General features: G+C 38.3%; 1 protein-coding gene across 3 annotated transcripts in view; it reads right to left on the minus strand.

The window, feature by feature from the left end:
- Positions 1–101: 101 nt before the first annotated feature.
- Positions 102–18,352, minus strand: part of ARHGAP28 (Rho GTPase activating protein 28) — a 77,023-nt gene continuing 58,772 nt past the window's right edge. For 2 of the 3 annotated variants that reach the window (XM_083870028.1, XM_083870030.1), the window contains exons 8-15: positions 17,450–17,527; positions 14,059–14,221; positions 12,863–12,945; positions 9,763–9,960; positions 8,915–9,058; positions 6,610–6,764; positions 5,855–5,919; positions 102–4,020 (exon numbers count right to left, since the gene is read on the minus strand). In XM_083870028.1, the coding sequence (XP_083726154.1) occupies positions 3,929–4,020; positions 5,855–5,919; positions 6,610–6,764; positions 8,915–9,058; positions 9,763–9,960; positions 12,863–12,945; positions 14,059–14,221; positions 17,450–17,527 (978 nt within the window). In that variant the 3' untranslated portion in view covers positions 102–3,928. The remainder of the gene's footprint in view (positions 4,021–5,854; positions 5,920–6,609; positions 6,765–8,914; positions 9,059–9,762; positions 9,961–12,862; positions 12,946–14,058; positions 14,222–17,449; positions 17,528–18,352) is intronic. The other variant, XM_083870029.1, reaches the window with a different exon arrangement.

Here is an 18,352-nt window from a genome sequence, read left to right on the forward strand (position 1 = left end):
TGCTGTAACATCACAGTTGCTTTTAAAACAGATACACCATTGCTTTTCTGCCCCCTGCTTCTATCCAAAACACATGTTTAGATTTGAAGAGGTGGCTTTTTCATATTGTTTTTATTTTTGACACAGATACAATACAGTGGACACACTCTGCTGTACAAATACACTTACATGTTGGCGTACTTCAACAAAACACATAACATAATGAGGATTGTAAGGGAAACGTACATACAAACGCTTCACTTTGGTTAGTGGCATTGTATTATTTTCCAGAGAAGACACGCATTTATAGAAACCCATTGAAAAATAAAAATGAAACACTGTGTGTTTGTATTCATTGTCTATTAACCCCAACATCTGATGTCACAAGGTTCACGTTACAAGCATAATTTAGGCAACGTGGTTTGGATAAAATTTCATCCATATCCTGAAATATGTATTTCACTAGATTTTTTTGTAATTTCAAATCTTGCCTCATACAAAAAGAAATACTTTGTCACTGTTAATGTGAAATTGATAATAGATTAAGTAGTAAATGTCTAAGCCAAAATATTTTTCCTGGAAAATGCAGAGTGAGGTAGTTAATATTATACATGGACACAGACACATTTGCACACACACACACACTTTCTAATAACGTCCACTGCATATACAGGTTAAAGCATTCCAGTCTGTTTTGCAACACCTGCTTTTTACAATACTCTCTCTCTGTGCTGATATGCAAAATGCTGTCCCTGTAGAACCATGGAGTATGTAAATGCTTGAGGCATCTTTGGAATTTCAGTAAATTTCTTCCTGCTTGCTATCAATTTCTCATTAATAGCTTTCTATATCTGTTACTTTTTGTTAAGTGACAGTCCTCTTGCAACTTAGTTTTGCCTTCAGTTTCTGTTAGGAGGAATAAAATTACTCATGCCTCCACCAGCATCTTGAAATATAAGAGCTAAAGTTGTGACCTCATATTTCAAAATGCCATTGAGCTTGTTCCATTTGTCTGCTGCATATTAAATCAAGTTAGTGTACCAAAACAATACAAAACAACTTAATGTGGAAGAGTATTAACCACTACACATGGGTCATTAGGGCCATTTGTATCAAAAGAGAATTCTGACACTGGTTCAGAGATAGGAGGTATTTTGCCACTCTGTAGAATCTACGTCACCTGCTAATATGCATGTCTTATTAAGTTATAGGCAGTTTTTGCATAAAACAAGAGCTCATAGGGTGGATTTTCTTACATCATATTTGACTTTCCTAAGTTGTGAAGTGGTAAAAGTCTTCCAAAACCCCCTTGTGTTCTATACAGAATGCAGGGAGATCTATTTCAGAAATAACATTGATGAGGTCCAGAACATGCTGAACAAGTTGCAGCATGAACACAGGGCTGCTCTGTCCTTTCCCTTGCACAGCCATTGAGAACACAGAGTGAAGTGAGTGGGCAAGATGGAGGAGGTCAATGTATTTGTCTGAAAATATTGTAGGAAGTTAGCTCATTTGCTATGACATTTCAAATTGTTTTCTTAATGTTTAGGCTTTCTGTATAGTCACAGAATGCTTTTTAGTTGGCTATAGATATAATGATGCTTAGCATTTATATGATTCTCTTTGTATTCAAAGCACTTTCCACATAAAAAGCCTTTACTGAGTTTGTTCTTCCCAGATGGATGTTTATAACTCCTGATTTGCTCAGGGAATTGTTTGGCTACAACTAAGAGGAGAATTTAACTCAGCTAATTCTCATGTTGCCTTTATAGGGAAAGTACTAGTCCTGCTTTACAGCTGACAGACAAGGGCAGCATAAGCAGAAAGAGCTGTCCATTGCCACAGAGGGAACTAAAGGGCACTGGGAGCAAAGCACACGACAAAACATTTATGCTTAGTCCTATAAAAAAGCTACAAATCTACTATCTCTTGTGTACTTAAAATAAATAGTTGTCAAAACAAGGAGTGTATTTTATAATACAACTGTCCTGTTTTTTTTTTCCTGGCTGCAACTATGTCTCCTTTAGTGTTAAGAAGAAAAAGGAAAAACAAAAGAAAACAAAAAAACCCCAAACAAACATAAAAAAAAAAAAAAGCCAACAAAAAACAAACAAACAAAAAAACCCCCAAAAGCCAAAACAACCAGAAAGTTAAAAATGTCACTGTTTAAAAGAAAATGTTGCTAATTTTTTGTCATTTTTTATCAATAAGATACGAAAGAAGACAGAGTCTGCACTCTGTAGACATTATTGTTGCTGGTAAAGTTACTGATTCAATGTTGATTTCTTTCACTGACCACTAACAAAGTTAACTACTGGAGAACACTATTAACTTGACACATTTCAGAGGCTCTGCTTCTGGTTAGATCCTCATTGCACAGCTTCAGCAGAGCATCACAAGTTACAGGCTTTCTCTGCAGGACAGCAGACTTTATGTTCACCTGGAGGACTTGGTTTAGAGTGCTTTTAAATTGCTATATAATAAACAGAGCTTCTGCCTCATCCGTGTGTCCAAATCAGGAACAAAATTCATTGCTCAGGCTGGGGGTGGTTTCATTGTCCAACATCATCTAATGATGGGGACATAGTAGTGCAGTTGAAGGCATTGGCTCCCACTTATTGAATATGACACAGATGAAAAAAATACTTGCCCTTTTCCAGAGATTTGTGATTTCCCTACTCAACAAACCTCTTAGTTCAGCATAGCCCAAAGTGAGGTGACTGAGTGAAAAACATCTCTTGCTCTTGTAACTAGCTCCAAACCAGACATCCTATCTGACATTCCCAATGCAGTTGCAGCCCACTATTCTCTTGTCAGCCTGTGTGTTTGCTTAGACTGCATGCCAGCTGCAATTTTTTATGTATTTGTAAAACCCCCCAGCACAACTGGGCCTAGATTAGCTATGGTTTTAAAGACCTAATGTGTAAATTATTAAATCCCTTTTCTCATTGGAAGCGCTGTTTTTTCTCCATGCTTTACTATATAAGACCTGAACAAAGATCTCTCTTGTTGATGCAGCTGAAGAGTATAAAAATTGCTTATGTATTAAAGCTAAAATAAACAAAATAAAAAGAATTAGGTTACAAAATAGAAACTATAATGTTTAACAAAAAAGGTGATGACTGTAAGTGGCACCATTAATACATCGCACAGTCTGGCATTTACACAGATTTAATTCTGAGTATCAGAGTATCAAGTAAAAGGCAGAGCTAGGGGCATATGCCCTTCTCACCTGGCCTTTGTCTCCTGAAAATGTGTGTGACAGGGGAAGGGAGGAGGGTGTGGTTTGTGGCATTACAGTTGAGGGATCCAGACAGATGATCTTGATAGATTGGTTGTGGGATACACACTGGTACATACACTGAGCAATACAGCTGTCTGTAGTTCCTCCTTCTGCCTCCCTCCCCCACTATCAGGTACTCATGAGGAGTGAATGAGAGACACAATATTGCAGTAATACACACTGTATGGGTTTACTTTCAGGAGAAAAGTTTGGTTTTCACACAGCTGTCTTGGCACTGCTGCATGCTGAGCTCCCACCTTCCATGCCTGACAGACACACCTTCCCTTCTCCAACGTCTCTGGCATGCTTCTGTGTTATGCTGTGGTCAGTAGTGTTGCATTCATCTGATGCCACTGCATTATTTCCAAGAACTGTTCTAACACCAGGTCAGGAGACGAACACCGTACCTTGGTTTGCCCTCCTCACCTCCTGGGCCAACTGGCACAAGTGTAATCCACATAAATGCATAACTAAGGTGGTATTTTTCCGATGTTTGGAAGCTGGAATACCAAAAGTACTATGTGCTGACCATCAGTTGGACAGTACAGTAGGAAGGAATGACATCCTGTAGCTACCATTTTGTTTTCTCTCTGCAAGAGCTGCTTAAAATGACCGGCATCACTCTTGTCCATTTGGTTTTTGTCCAGTATACTGCTGCCTTCTGCTTCAGCTGGCTTTTGGTTTTATCACCCATTCTGCCTGAGGATTTGCACGGTAGACATCTAACATGAACGCATCTGGATCCAAACAGTGCTGACCTGAAAAGGAAATTGTCAGCCATGAATCATGGGATGTTCTGAGCACACAGGGACAGAGCTGTGTTAAAATGTCCTTGAACGTTTCTCTGACTTGCACACAGCAAGCCTAGTTTGGTGTGTCCATCCAGCTAACAGCATTCCTGGATACACAGAGGGCCTTTGGTAAATTTGCCAGTGATTTTACTTTGTGACAGTCATGAATTCTCTGTCACTTCCAGGCAGGAAGTCCTGCATTACACTGATTGATGGGTAAGACATTTAGTCAAATGGTGAATGTGGTCTCTTTAGAAGCATCAACAACACTTTCAGTGTAAGTGCTACAGTATGGGGGGTTTTATTTCTTTGGATTTACTGAGCTGGAATTACAGCCCTCTGACCTCTATACTATTTTTAAATGCTGAAAAGGTAGCTCTGTAAACAATGTGTTCCCATACAGTAGGATCTTCTAAAGAAATGCAGGGACTCTAACAAGGTTTTTGGGAGTTGCCAATTTGCTGGTTAAAAAAAAAAATCCTCTGCACTCCAGCTTTTTCATTAGCTGGTGATTAGGAATTTGTGGCTGCCTTTGCCAGAATGAGGATTTTGTGCCTTTTAGTTGAGTAATAAGGCAATAAATTCTAGAATTAAGTTGATTTGTTGGACTATATTGCATTTACATGGGGTAATGAAGTCATTTCACTGGTGAGGTTACTTTGCTGTGACACAAGATTATGGTAAAATTTTTGTATGGTTACTTATAAGGTCACAGGGGTCCAAATGATTTTATTCAAGTGAAAGCAATATAAATGAATTAATGCATAATCAGTGGACTAAGGTACCCTGAAGGATCTTGGACTATAAAAATTATTTTTAATGAAGATGAAAATTAAATGTTCCAATTTTTTGGAAGACCATGGTAGGAATATTTGGAATTGTTTCACAAGGCCTTTAGGATTTTTTTTTTGTTTTGTTTTAGTATCAGCGGGCCATCCTGTTGGGACAGGAAAAACAAATCACTTATGCAATTTAGTTTTGTGTTATCATCAGTAATAAAGACTGATTCCTGATTGTTGCTGAAGTTAAGTCTGTAATGTTTTGTAATAACTACAGAAATTCCTTAGAGCTGAATCTAGAAGAAATAAGTAATAATCTAATCAGATAATTCACAACTGACTCCAACAGGGCATCCAGAATTTTGATATGAACAGAGAAAGGAGAGAGCCAGGACTGTGTAATATCAAATTAAAATATGTTTTTTGACCTTTAGGCCAGAAACTTGTGGGGCAAGCCACTGTTGTTGTTATTATAAGAAATGTCACTGCATGAAACAGAAGAAGACAAAAGCCCTATTGCAAGGAATTTGCAATCTAAATAAAGCACACAGATTAGTGTGAGTATAGAACACCGTACGTGCAGGGGCTGAATTCACAATTCTGTGGGGTTTTATTGGCGGGAAGTTAAAACATACAGTAAGAAAGAAAGAGGTCTTGGAAAAAGGCTTGACAGCAAGGTGGAATGTGCTTGCAAGAGGAAGACCAAGGATCTCCTAACCATGGAAAATGCTCAGTTACAAGTGTGAGAGAGGTAATCAAAAGGTCAGAGGAATTTGGCAAGAGTCTTAAGAAGTGCTGCTGAGATCCAGCTGCTGGGTTCATTCTCTCCTGTGGGGTGCCCCTCCTGACACTCTGGAGTTGGAATAAATAATGACATTGATTTTAACAGCTCTTGGGTCAGGCTCCTTTCTCCAAATAGACTGGGAGGGTAGAAGAGACCCAGCTATGTCAAAACAGTGTTGCCCTGAGGTATTTTAGGAGGTTAAGGACATTCAGAATTAATTTTCAAAACTGAGACTTACCTATATTTCCTCCGATTTCATGTAAACTTTGGATTTGGCCTCTCACGTTCTGTGGTGATCCATGGCTAGGATGGAGAAAAACCTTTCAGTCTGACTTTCTGTTATAACCACTGCCTTATAACCCATCATCTATGGTAAGCTAAAATTTGATATTTTTTCCCTTGTGAACAGACATATGAAAACCGACAACTTCTACCAAATGGACCAATGCAGAATAATGAATCTGCTACAGAGGCAGGTTACTGCATCACAGTCAACTAAACCATCTATTTTAAAATATTTAAATATTTTAATATTTTAAACCCATTTATTTTATATTATTTATTCAAAGAACAGAATTATATGGTAACATCGTAAGACTTTGCAGAAAAGACTTTCAGATACAATTTACCATTTCCCATAACTGTTAATAATTATTATCTTACAGAAATTAATACATTCTAGACTTATGGATAGATGTAAAACAATCCCTTTGTTCTCTATATGGCAACTCTATAAATATATGTTTAATGCACATTTTTAGTAGTGGTGTAAGGGAGGGCAGATTGATTCTGTGTAAGAGCCAATTATTAAGTAAAATAAAAAGAGTAAGATAAGTGGTTAAAATTTCTTTGACCAACATAACCATAAATTAGCAATTTTAGATTAGAAAAAGAGTTCTTGTAACTTAATGAACCTTCGAAAAGGGAACAATCTATTCATTTATAGTTCTGACACTGTTGTTCAGGAAAAACAAAATGTTCTGCTTTACCCACCTGTTTTCACAGTGGAATCGAGCCAGGATGTCTTTGGCTTTTGTTTGGCTGTTGAGTTGAATTGCCATAGAGACTTTTGAATGCAGTGGAGCATAAACTCTTATCACCCCCTCGGGTATGTCAGACTGCAAGTATGGAGGAAAAGTGACAGCTCCCTAAAATCAATATTCAATAGAGTAAGTCTAAGGCAAATGTTGCTTTAGCTCAATTTGGAAGCAGTTCTGCAACCTCATTTGAGGTTGCTTGCAAAACTCAGTGTCCTGCATTCACTTGGCTATTCAAAAGACATTTACAGTCATACAAATGCAAATTTGTAGACACAAATCAGATAGAATACAAAGACATACACTCTTTGGTAAGTAGCACATAAATGCACACAAGGTAAAGCCCTTGGATTGTAACTTTAACTTATTTCTGTTAACATTGGTCAGTGAACCAACTGCTTATTTAAAACCATAAAAATTATTAAGAATATCTATTCTTCCTTCTAAAGATGAAATACTCATGAGGCATAAAGATCCAGTTCTCTGTTTCTGCTTCCTGTATCTTCAACTAGATTGAAGTGTGTGTACAGTAAAACATCAAGTACCATATGGTTTCTGTTAATTTGAAATTTGACCTTGTGTAGGGTTCAAATGATCATCTATGAAGTTTATGCACTCTTCCATGATTAATGGTGAATAAATCAATTAGCAAGGTTTGCATTCCAGTTCTAATCCAGTTAATACCATGCTGACCAGAACACAATAGTCTCTCCAGTCTCTGTCTCTGTGTAATTTAGAACATCTGAGACCTGGGGATTGTGTTAAGTGCTCTCAACATTAAACTCAGTTATCCAAACAGAGTTTGCCTCCAATTTACCCTTCATGTTTCAGCTCCTTGCCATGGCTACCCTCATTTTTATTAGATGTAAAGCAATTACTCCGATCAATGGACTTGTCTTCCCAGAGGTGCAATGACTTCAGTAATTGACTCTCCTCAGAGAAGGAGTCTGTCTCTCCAGGCTGAATTTAACTTTGCAGAAAAGTAGTCTACACTGCCATTTTAAACAAACATCTCTGTCTCCATCTGCAGCACCAACGTATGTCCTACCCCACCTAAAATATTTCAGTTAGTGCTGGCAAATTCTTGACAAGGTGAATTAGATTGAATTCAACATTCATACATAACATTTACCTTCCTACCTTTTTCCCCATGCATTACCTTCTGCATTTTCTCTTGTCTGTGCTAAGTGACTCATCCTCTATTTCTCACAACCTTGTGACATCATTCCTTCCTAATTTATCTTGTGTTTTGTTCTTCAAGACTATTCTTCAACAACTATTGAGTCCTTTACTGTTTCCTTGATTGCTTCTTACAATTCACCAATCTTTATTCTTTTAAACATTCATGGAAGACTAAATACTTCCTCTCCAGGTTACATGTAGTTACTACATGAAAATACATGTAAGTTGCAATAGGATCTGTGTATGTTGTGCATAGAGACATGACATGCCTTGCTGCCCAAACTGTAAGTTGCACCTAATACATAAAATAATTTTAGTTGCCTATTAAAGGAACACATCCCAAGTAAATTCCTAATCTCTGTTTCTAGGCGGTAGATAAAAGATGGTGCCTTTAAGACCTTCCAAAAAAAAAAAGGTTTTTCTATTAGATTTTCTTCAGTCCAAACTGCTTCTGGAGCCCTGAAATCCTCAAAAGTATCCACTTCCCTCCTCTGACTATACAGGGAGTACTACTACTGCAATCTACTTCATTCTGCTTCTGCTGCATTTAGACACAGTTTAGGTGTCTATGTGTCCTGGTCCTAGTCCAGGGACCTACCCTAGGGGCACTATGGTAGCCAAACTAAATTTTCTCTCTGCTTACAAAGTTAGTGCAAAGCTTTAAGACTAAAGCTTGCAAGCAGAATATCAAATGGCCTGTACCAGAACATTGATAAATGCAATTAATCCTAATATGGATCATTTTACCACTCAGCCACAGATCCATGGATTTGTTGTGTATCTACAAATCATTGCTGTCTGGGACAGTCCACATACAACCATTTCTTATGAAACAGCTTAAAAACCAGCTTGGCAGCTTTGGCTGCTGGAAATCATTCTGCCTTCCTTACCTTTTCTCAATCAATTCCCAAAACTTTGTCTTATCAGAGTATTGCACTGGGAAGCACACCTTGCAAGATAACTCTCAAATCAGTTTATTTTATATGGCAGAATTTCCTCCCCACACCCAGAATCTTTCATGAGATAAAGGAGGGAGGCTGTTTAAAGCTGCCCTTGAAACCTGTATCTTTTTATCATACCTCTGGTCTTTCAGGTCTCTCCCGTTCCATGGTCTTTCTCCTCAGAAGTTTTCTCACTCCTTTGTCAAACATCAGCTGTCTCTTGCTGTTGTTCATTGCTGCCTCATTCATTTTTCTCACTTGGGAAATCAGGAAGGATGGGACCTAGAGGGGGGAAACCAGATCTGAGAATATACAGTAATTTTTCCCCAATGTGTTGGGTCTTCAGAAGGGCACCACATTTTAAGCAGCAGAAACTCTGTTTATTCCTCCAAGATACATGCAATCAGTAGCTCCCTCTAACAACCTACAGTGATTCCTTTGGTGAAACTGTACATCATCTTTCATGCCATATGAAACTTTAAAGTTATGTTTGCAGCTACAGGAACTTTATTAGGAGATAGTCTTTGCAATCCCCATTATACCCTCCCTCTGTTATGAGCAAACAAGCTGGGACTGTCAATATCTTCAGGCTAACCTTCAGAAATCCAAAAAGGGACATGATTTTGTCCCATTTTATTGTGAGCTAGACTTCAGACAGACATCTAATCACATTCAAGTTCAGACGTATCACCTACACATCCAGATTAAATCATTCTTCTATGCATCACTCTGCACAAACATGGTTTGGGAGAGGTACTTCCAGAAGGCAATTGATGCTAAAATAGATATCTTAGATAAGTAAGGTAGCTCTCAATCCAGAAATATCTGTCAGGGTGCCTCATTCTAGATATGGAAGGCTCCAGTCAGTTTCCAAAGAAACTGTTTCTCCTTGGAAGGTCAGTTTATTCTGATTTCTGCACATCTCCTGGATACAGCAAAACATTGCACTGTAAAGGAACCATAAAGGGGGAACCAGCAGTACTCACTGTCCACAGGATGTCCTGGTACCGGATTAAAAGCCGGACAATGTGTGCAGTGGTGGCAGCCGCTTGCATCTCTTGTTGGTTTGCACGTTTCCCTTTGTAGATGAAGAGGTTTGGTGCAACAATCATGGACACGTTCCACAAATTCATTTTGTTTTTCCCTTCATTAGCAACCACCTTCTTCAGGAACTGAAGAAAGGCCTGGGAAAAAGCAAAATGTGTTTAATCTCAGGAAATAATTTACTTTTGAAATGCAGCATTTTCAAATGCACGTCTGGCTTCTATATTTGCACTTAGAGGTGAAATTTAGTGGGTTTTTCATTGTATTTGGATTACTCTGATATTTGTTGTTACAACAACCTGTGTCAACCACAGAGGAATAGTTAATGTTATCAAAATACACATTAATAAAATATCTATCACTTAGAGCAGAATCCCAAATTTATAAGGCAAATACAGTCTACACTAAGGCTCTGAATCATATAGTAGAGGTAAGATGCATTGTAAGGGGACAGTTATTTTCTTCATAGATTATTACCAAGTGTCCATTTTGATGTACCTGGCCAATTCTTTTTATATCCCAGTCACTTGGGGTGATTAGTCTCTCTTCAAATCTGTACCAACCCACATATAATACAACCTGAAATTTCTGCCAGCAACTTCCAAACTTTTGTTCTGGGATAACAAAAGCAAGAAGAGCTAAGTGGCTGTTCATTGATGCTACTTCTACACATGCTTGGCAGAATCAAAGGGAATTAATTTCCCCTTTTGGGAAGAATTTTGCTTGAATGATTAAAAAGCACAGACTGCAGCTATGGTTGGAGTTGGGGTCTACCAATGAGCCCTTCTGCAACATTGTTCTGGTTTCAACTGGGATAGAGTTAATTTTCCTCTTTGTATCTGGTACAGGGCTGTGTTTTGGGTTTAGGATAAGAATAATGTTGATAACACACTGATGTTTTAGTTGTTGCTAAGCAGTGTTTACACTTAGTCAAGTGTAATCTTTAGCTTCTCATGCTGCCCTGCCAGCAAGGGGGCTGGGGCTGCACAAGGACTTGGGAGGGGACACAGCCTGAAGAGCTGACTCCCAGGGGATATTCCATACTATATGGCATTGTGCTCAGTATCTAAACTGTAGGGAAAACTGGTCTTGGCCCATTGCTCAACAACTGGCTGGGCATCAGTTAGTGAGTGGTGAAAAACTGCATTGTGCATCACTTGTTTTGTGTGTTCTAATTAATTAATAATTACTATTTCCCCCTTCGTTTCTGTCCTATTAAACTGTTATTGTCTCAACCCATTAATTTTACTTTTCAAATTATCTCATTCATCCCACTGAGAGGGGGAGGGAGTGAAGGAGTGACTGTGTGGTGGTATGCTGGCTTTAGATGGGGTAGAGTTAGTTTTCTTCATGCTGACTGGTATGGGATTATGTTTGGGACTTGTGCTGAATGCAGTGTTTATAATACAGATTTTGTTTTGTTATGGCTGAGCAGGACTTGCTTAGAGCCAAGACCTTTTCTGCTTTTCATACTGTCACACTGCTGAGGTGCAGTGAGAAGTTAGGAGGAAACACAGCCAGGACAGGCAACCAAAGGGATATTCCAGACCATGCGACATCATGCTCAGTATAAAAAGGTAGGAGGAAGATGAAGGAAGGGAGGGACTTTTGGAATGATGGCATTTGTCTTCCAAGGAGCTGTTAAATGCAATGAAGCCCTGCTCCCCTGATGATGGCTGAACATCTGCCTGCCCATGAGAAATTATGAGTTCCTTTTTTTGTTCTGCTTTCATGAACACCTTTTGTTTTTCCTACTAAATTACATTTATCTCAACTCATGAATTTTCCAGCTTTTGCCCTTCTTATTTTCTCTCTGATCCCACTGACTGGGGGAGTGAGCGAGAAGCTGCATGGGATTGGTTGCTGACTAGGGTTAGACCATGACAGGTATTAGCTGCCTCTTGGTTAAACCACAAAAACAGTACCATTAAAACCACTGTCTTTGTACCCTGACATAGCAATCAAAACATTTTTAGAAACCCAAGAATTAAAAAACAGAAACTGTCTTGCAGAACTTTCTAAAATCTCATCATAGACAAGAGAGTGGAGCTGTGTAGAGAGTTTTGTCATCACTTCTATTTTTGTAGAAAAGCCTAATTAATATTAAAGTAATAATTAAGACTACTCCTCTAGCATGTGTTTTACATATGCAACTCTATACCCAAATGAACTCTGGTAGCAGAAACAACCCCCATTCTTTACAGAGCACTAGTAAACCTCCAGGTGCTATGAAGACAGTTGTCATTCTTGTCCCTTGTTACTGTAAACATAAATACAGGCAAAAAAGGTACCTGAACTCATAAAGTTGTATCTAAACTGACCAGTGAAAGGCTTTCAGAGGTGGGAGACCTGCATGGTCCTGATAAGCAGGAGACCTGATGAAATGCCTGGAGGTTCCCAGGCAACTTATTCCCTCAGGCTTACTAGATGCAGAAACAGGCACAAAGATGCACCAGTGTCTCTTAGGGTCAGGACACAGCTGCAGTCAGATCTGGGAGCTCCCAAGCTAAAATGCTTGTAGCCACTGTGCTTGTATCAGGAAGTAGTACATGAGGGCAGGCATGGGTTTGTAAGGCAAGCCAAGCTGAGGGTGAGTTCCTGACGTGTTCTACAGATGCGTGTTTTTACTATGGATTACATCCTGCAGTCTGGTCCAGTGCCCTGGAAGCCCTTCCAGTACCAGGAGTGCACTAGGCAAGCTCCTAGAGGGCAGCTTCTCTTTTAAATTCATCCTGGAGAATTTCAGTTATATAGAAAATCCAGAAACTGGACCTCCTTTGGTCCAAACTAAGTGATGAATATGCCTCTTTGAAACAAGTGCTCTGTAATAATGATGCCTGAGATCCAGCAGTTGGATACGCCCACCAACTATTTCTTAATTGCTTATAAAAGAAATGACAGCCAGGAAATTTGAACATCTTTTCAAGGAAATAATCAAAACTACACAAGAATACTTTCCCGGTGTAGCATCTGAAAAAAGTGAGTCTCATTTAAAAGTCAAAAGCATCACAGATGGCAGGTGATAGCAAATGAAGAACTTACCTTGGCTGTGTCTCTATTGGCTTCAGGCATCAGCATGATCAACAGATGCAAAGCTTGTAGTTGTAACTTGATCTTGGAGATTTCTAAGGACATGAATAATTAATGCTTTTGAAATCCCAACTGCAACTGGTTTGTTCTAAAAACCTTGTGTGTCAGCAGTTCTAGAAATACCAACTCGTGCCTGGTTGAGACTAGCATGCTTAGGTGATGATTAACCACACACTTCCCCCAAATATATAATCACCTTAAAGAGTGGGATTTTCCCTCATCATCTTTGTCACACGGGGACACAAGGCACTACAAAATTCTATCTACACAGTAACAACCCTGCTAGTTTCTCTTAGATATCTGTGTATTTGTTGTCACTTTATTACTATTAAGTCAATTTATTCTGCACAGACATCTCCTGTTCAGCCTTCTCCAAGCTGCTGAGTTGTAACTGGATGCAGCCTGGGACTCACAAGGAGCATACTGAGGTATGTGAAGGTTATGGAAGAGGTCACCTCCTTCTGCCCTTTAAGCTACTCGTGGAGACACTGAAAGCATGACTGCAATCTATTATGTAAAGATCCTCAGTTTTCTGTACCAATTTGCTAATAAACTTGCCATTCTGAGACTGTCCTAGCTCAAGTGACTTTACAGTGAAGTCATAGGTATGGCAAGGTACAATTGCATTCTTCCTGGAAGAGAAATGAACAAAATGTACTGAGATTGAGAGAGTGTATGTACACTCAAAACAAAGCCCAGCTGCCTGAACCTTCCTGTGTCACACATATCTCTGTACCAATGGTCTGACCTCAACATAAACTTTAACAGAAATAAAATAGGTCCAGTAGATAAAAAACAGTCATTTGAGTTTACCTTGCAGAATTTTTCATTTGTGAAACCTACAGTTAATGTGAATCAATCTATATATGAAAGTCATTATTCAGTCACTGTTTACTCACAGGTTTCAAATTTTACATTAAACAGTTGTTTTGTTCACATAACAAGCCTGTGCTATTAGCTGAATGCAGACACCTTTCTCATTTGAAAACAAAATCTTTCAGAAAATTCAAATATTCAGGCAAAACACTGCTTCAGAGGGAGAAAAAAATTAACATGACTTTTCTCCATATACTTCAGAAAGAGAAAAAAAAAAGCTTAATGTCTACTCTTGCATTTTTTCGGTCCATACTAACTCCATTTCCACATACTTTCTACTAGCGTGATGAATGCAGGCAGATACTCTACTGTGAAGAGTGGGCTTGGGAGTTCTCTAATAAACATTTTCAGCAGTCCCGCTGCATCATTATTTCGTACTTGGTCCCAGTCAAAAGTGTCTTCATAAAATTTTGCCTCAAGTTCTTGACGGAGATTCTGAAAGACGAAAGAAACATTTGGCCTTCAGCCATTGCTGCTGATCCAGCCGTTTATGATCACTACAGAAATTACAAGCATCAGGCAGGTTTGTACAGCATTTGAACTAAAGCAGCCCTAAAACCAGTGACAGCCAAGGTACAGCCAAGTGGAGTTCAGAGCAGGTTAACAAGGCAAGTTCCTGCAGATATTTGGCAACCCAGGGTAAACTGGGTTTGCTACAGCTAGATTTCTCCCAGTGAACAATTCGAACTGTCTTAAAGCAAGGCAATTTTGTGCAATGTCTTAGAACTAGAAGCAGAAAACTCAGCACAACTGTTCTTTTTGTTTAAAACTCTCTCCAGAGGTTTTGACCTTTAAGTCACAAAGGAATGGTGCTTCCTCCTCACTGCCAGTGAACTTACTAGATCATCTGAATTCATGGGCCTGGAGCAAATGGCTTAAAATTCAGGTCTTCCTATCTTTGAAAGGAAGTTTTATGTAAGGCTAATCATAGTTAGATTTGGTCAAATTGTAGAAAAATAAAGATACAAAACTGTTACTGTTAGAAAAACTTTAATGCATAAACCCCTCCCCCCCCCCAAAAAAAAATAAAAATCCAAAAACACAGGACAGGTTTTAAGACAGAATTGATGATTATATCATTTTGGGTTCACATTTAATCCCCTTATTCTCCAATGGCAGCATCTTACTCCGTAACAGAGGTCGGTTTAGTTCTGGAGGGTCACTAGCCACTGCTAAAAGCATGTAAGTGAAAGGGAAATATTCAGCAAGGTTCCTAGTAGGAATAGGATTTGGCTTCAAACCCAGATCACTCCTTGAAAAATGCAAGCTCCTCAAAAAATTGTTCAGTAAAAAATATTGAAGGACAGTATTTTATTATAAGGATATCTATAAATAATGCAGATTTCACAATTATTACTGGCAAAACACTGTCCTATCCATAGGAAGTCTGTTGCTGCTTTTTATGAGACCATTTATGACAAAATATATCTGCAGCGAGTATTTGGTTTCAGATCATGATTTTGTCAGATGTACTTTAATATTATGCAAAAAGTTCATCCATTCAGGCAAAGCTTTTAAAAATGAATTCTGTTTGCCACGTCTCACATGAATGGAAGGAAATTACATATCAAGTATAGTCACACATAATGAAGTAGAATGGTTGCAAAGACGGAAGTAGAAAGTCGTTCAGGATTTGGCATAAAATGTTACAGTCTCATTTTTACTAGCACATTTTACTGCTTTTAATCTGGGGTATCTCAGCTTCCTCTGTATTCACATCCTTTGCACATAATCGATGCAAACACCTAGATTGAATTTTCTCCTGTAACTGACTGGAAATGTGGAACAGAAATCCTCACCTCATCAAAAGTACAAGAGGACAGAATTCTACTCCACATTTTTCTGCTGAGAACTAGGAAAAAGCCACAAAAATAGAAAGCAAGGTTTTGAAAACACGAACATATATATATATATATATATATATATATATATATATACACACACACATACACTTATATAAACTTCACACAGGTAAGCATAAATTTTATACACTCAATTCCCTCCCTCTTCTGCCTCATATACATGTATCTATGTATGCATCTAATACTTTTAAAATATGTATTGCAATTTTTTTAACATGACTGATCCTTCACTAGACTACCATACAGTTTTGGTTCACTGCAGCTTTTGTTACAGAGGTAAACTTGTATTAATTTCTTCTATTCTTTATTTTATAGAAGAGTAACCTTTAATCACTTCCATGTGCCTTTTCTCCAAACAAGACTGAAATAAAGTTTGAGTGCCCTCAAGCCCTAATGTCATAATAATGCATGAAGGCTTTTCAAGGATGAAATCTGGATCCGCTTTGAAAAAAATCTCTCTCTTGCTCGTTGGTTTGTTGGCCAGACTCAAATGAAACCAAAACTCAAATAATTTAAAACTTTCATATGGGCAGTTTAACTTAACATCTAGTATAGAAGAGTTGCATATGAAGTCATATCTCATAGCAGCTCCTAGGATACAGGCTGTGAAAAAGAAGTGAGCAAGATACAGTACAGTGCGAAGAGTATGAAAATAATTGAATTAGAGCACAGCCCTGCTGTGTAATCTCCATGGGAAGGCTGGAAAAATTTGAGATTGTGTGAAATAGCATTCAAGCATTTGTAAGAAAAAATGAGGAAGCTGAAAAGTACAGGGCAAGTTAACGGGTCCCCTCATACAAGATATGAAACTTCTCAAGCGTCTGCATACTTTTATCAACGCACAGAGTCAAAGGAGTTGGGATGCTGCTTCCTATCTTTGGTGTTTTTCATGTAATGCTACTTTTTCTTCTTCAACCATTTTTTACGATCCTCAGCCCACCCAATTGTTTAGCAATGCCCAACATTTGTGTGGCTGCCACAATGTTGAGACTTCCTGCCTCAGCACACGAAACTAGCTTCCTTGAAGATGAAAAAGTGGCAGTAGAATGCACTGTAAGGTGTTGCTTAAACCAGATCAAAAAAAGCCTACGGAAAAGAAAAGCAAAAATATGGGAAAGAGATAGACCCTACTAAGCCCAGGAAAAAACCCAACCAAACAAAAAACTGCCTTGTTTTTCTAATTTGCCTCCTCCAGCTCCTGGAATGAAGTTGGTCTGGAAAAACAATTGCAAATATTACTGGCCCACAGTGTCAGGTTATTGGGTGCCAATTATACTGTGTTCATAGCCCACAAATAGCCTGTGAAAATGCAGTACTTCAGGCTGCCAGCAGTGAACAGAGGCCAAATTTCTCTCACTTGGAACATGAAATTACAAGATCACAGATGATAAATGAAAAATAAAATGACACAGAGGTTAAAATTACATAGAATAAGATCTTTATCTGATGTTCACTCAGTTTAGGAACTCTGCATTTCTGAAATAAATTAGAATAGAGATAAGATCACAGCAATTTTGGATGACAGAGATAAACTGAAAGGATGTCTCAAAGTTTTATGGAGAAAAATCACATTTGACATCAAGATTGCGCTTTATATAGAATATTAACTAAAGTAAAGTTATAGACCAAATGGTCTGTGATTTATTGGTTCCCAGGAACTAATCTGACCTTTCACTGGCAGGAGTAGGAATGCTGAGCTACACAGATCAGTATTCATGTGCAGTCTGAATCTGTGTGTATGCTGTATTATTTTACATAGAGTCTGTGGTCCAGAAGACAGAAAACTGGCTTGGGTGTATACCTTGACTCTGGAGGCAGATCCAGGAACCCGCAGAATTCCTTCAGTTTCCAAACCTGTTTCCTCAAGCTTGAGCAGCAGCTGACAGAAGAGACAAAAAAGTAAAGGAAAATATTCAGAAGCGCTTAAGAATACTCCTGACTTTCTTTTCAATCTGGGTATCCTTTAAGCTAATCTGAAAAAAATACATTTCTATGGATTCAGTTAATGAAATCCAGCTGGCTTGTATCTGCCTAATTTGTCTCCACAGTCCTGATCCTAAAGTAAGGAGTATGCAGAGTATAGAAAACTGCTAATGCAATAGGCCTCTCTGTCCTTGACTTGAGAGTTGGCACTGCTGTAGAACAATTAACACATAAATGTATTAATGAAACACTTAAACACAATAGTGTTTTCAAGGAAAAATAACCTATGAGAAATGTTTAAGTGTGCCCCAAGGAGCACAATGGAAATGTTTATAGATAACATAGGTTTTTTGGAACTGAGAACTCAGATCAGAAAATGATCCCAGGATATTTTATTTTGAAATTTCTGTGAATACAGGATTAAACTTTCCACCCCAATTGGTTACTAAAACAAAAAAAAAAAGAATAGAAAAGAAAAAACTCCAAGGTTTGATTTTACATTATTTTGAATATTGAGGAAAAAAAAAATTCCAGCATTTAATCATACTCCGGATTTTCACCATCAGACCTGCTTCCTGCCCTAACCTTGATTCTTCTAATTTCCGGTTTTATCTTGATAGGGCAGCAGTGGAGCTAATTGCAAAGTCATGTAAATGCTCAACTTGTGTCAGTCTTTCCCCTGACATGTCATAACACTTCTCTTCTCCTTTTGTCAGTATTTACAGGGAATTCTGTTTCCATTTCAAGCCTGTGTAAATCTGTGCAATTGCACTTGTACTTG

The sequence above is a fragment of the Zosterops lateralis genome (assembly GCF_965231275.1).
Source record: "Zosterops lateralis genome assembly, chromosome: 1".
NCBI lineage: Eukaryota > Metazoa > Chordata > Aves > Passeriformes > Zosteropidae > Zosterops > Zosterops lateralis.